This window comes from Octodon degus, unplaced genomic scaffold (genome assembly GCF_000260255.1).
Source record: "Octodon degus isolate 3935 unplaced genomic scaffold, OctDeg1.0 scaffold00121, whole genome shotgun sequence".
Lineage (NCBI taxonomy): Eukaryota > Metazoa > Chordata > Mammalia > Rodentia > Octodontidae > Octodon > Octodon degus.
In genome coordinates this window covers 2,425,681-2,426,904 of record NW_004524697.1, presented here as the reverse complement: position 1 = coordinate 2,426,904, position 1,224 = coordinate 2,425,681, and the positions used below count along the sequence as shown (strand labels likewise).

The following is a 1,224-nucleotide window of genomic DNA, read 5'->3' as shown; positions in this document are numbered from 1 at the left end:
TATTTGGTACAGGGTCTCATTACGCAGCTTGGACTCATGGTGATTTTCCTGTCTCAGTCTCTCCAGCACTGGAATTACAGGCGTGCACCACCACACCCAGTATCTGTGGTTGGCAAGGTATTCTCAGGGTTCTGGGGCTGGTACAGCATGCAATACTGGGGGTCGAACTCCCTTCCTTGCACTTGCCAGGCAAGCATTTAGACTGCTGAGCTATTTCCTCAGCCCTTGCACCTACATTTACATGTATAAAATATGTATATGCAAATATACAGTATATATATATATTTAATTACACTCTTCTATTGTATGCAAACAGAGATAGGTTAGCTTCACTTTGTTCCTTTTTCTTTGTCAAAGACACTTTGACCTTCATTGTTGTTCAGGGTTTCACAATAACCTTTGAAAACCAGTAAGCAGAAAACTATGCCTGCATTTTGTAAACCTGTACTCCCGTGAGGTAACTTCGAAGGACGCAACTTCAAATAAGTATGTAGTTCAGATATGTGATGTTATGCAAGCCAGAATTCCATAGACTTATAAAAACTTAAACAGCCTTTTAACTTCAAACTGGAGTTAACGATAAATAGCCTCAAAGACTTACTTTTGTGATCCCAATTACCAAGAAGAAAATGCTTCTGGTGACATGAGAACTTACCTGCCAGGGACGACATGTTGATGATGACGCCGCCTTCTCCTCCGTGCTGCCTGCTCATGTAATCCAAGCCCAGGTAGGTCCCGCTGATAACAGACACCTAAGCCAGGGGCAGAAACGGGCCAATGGTTCAGCCATTAGCCTTCATCTTACATTTAAATGATAAAATTGTGAATGCTATGACGGGTCCCTTCTCTCTTGTTTGCCTCAGAGTTGTGTAGCTTGTCATGTCTCTGCCAAACTAGTTTCCCAACATGAGACATTATGGCAAAGCCTGTATGTCCCTGTTTTTCCACTTTAACTTAATTTTCAAAATCTTTAAGAATTATGAAAATGCATGTATACACACAGCCTAGCTAGGATCATTGTACTACTAATTTGTATGGGTTTTTTTTTATTTGAACGGATAAATTAATCCTTACAATGTTTATTTTGACCAATTTTAAATGCTTACATCTGGTAATCTGATACTTTGAAGACAACAATGTGCAATATAACAAATATTGAATTCCTGTCATCTTGTCTTTGAAATTTTGCATTCTTTTTAATGTTTTATCTATTTTTAATTCTTT

The 1,224-nt window shown here is 38.6% G+C and overlaps 1 protein-coding gene across 1 annotated transcript in view; it reads right to left on the bottom strand.

Moving 5' to 3' along the window:
* The window catches only part of Hpgd (15-hydroxyprostaglandin dehydrogenase), a 60,093-nt gene that overhangs the window by 38,951 nt on the left and 19,918 nt on the right, over nucleotides 1-1,224 (bottom strand). The window contains exon 4 of the mRNA XM_023700098.1: nucleotides 656-752. Within this exon, the coding sequence (XP_023555866.1) occupies nucleotides 656-752 (97 nt within the window). The remainder of the gene's footprint in view (nucleotides 1-655; nucleotides 753-1,224) is intronic.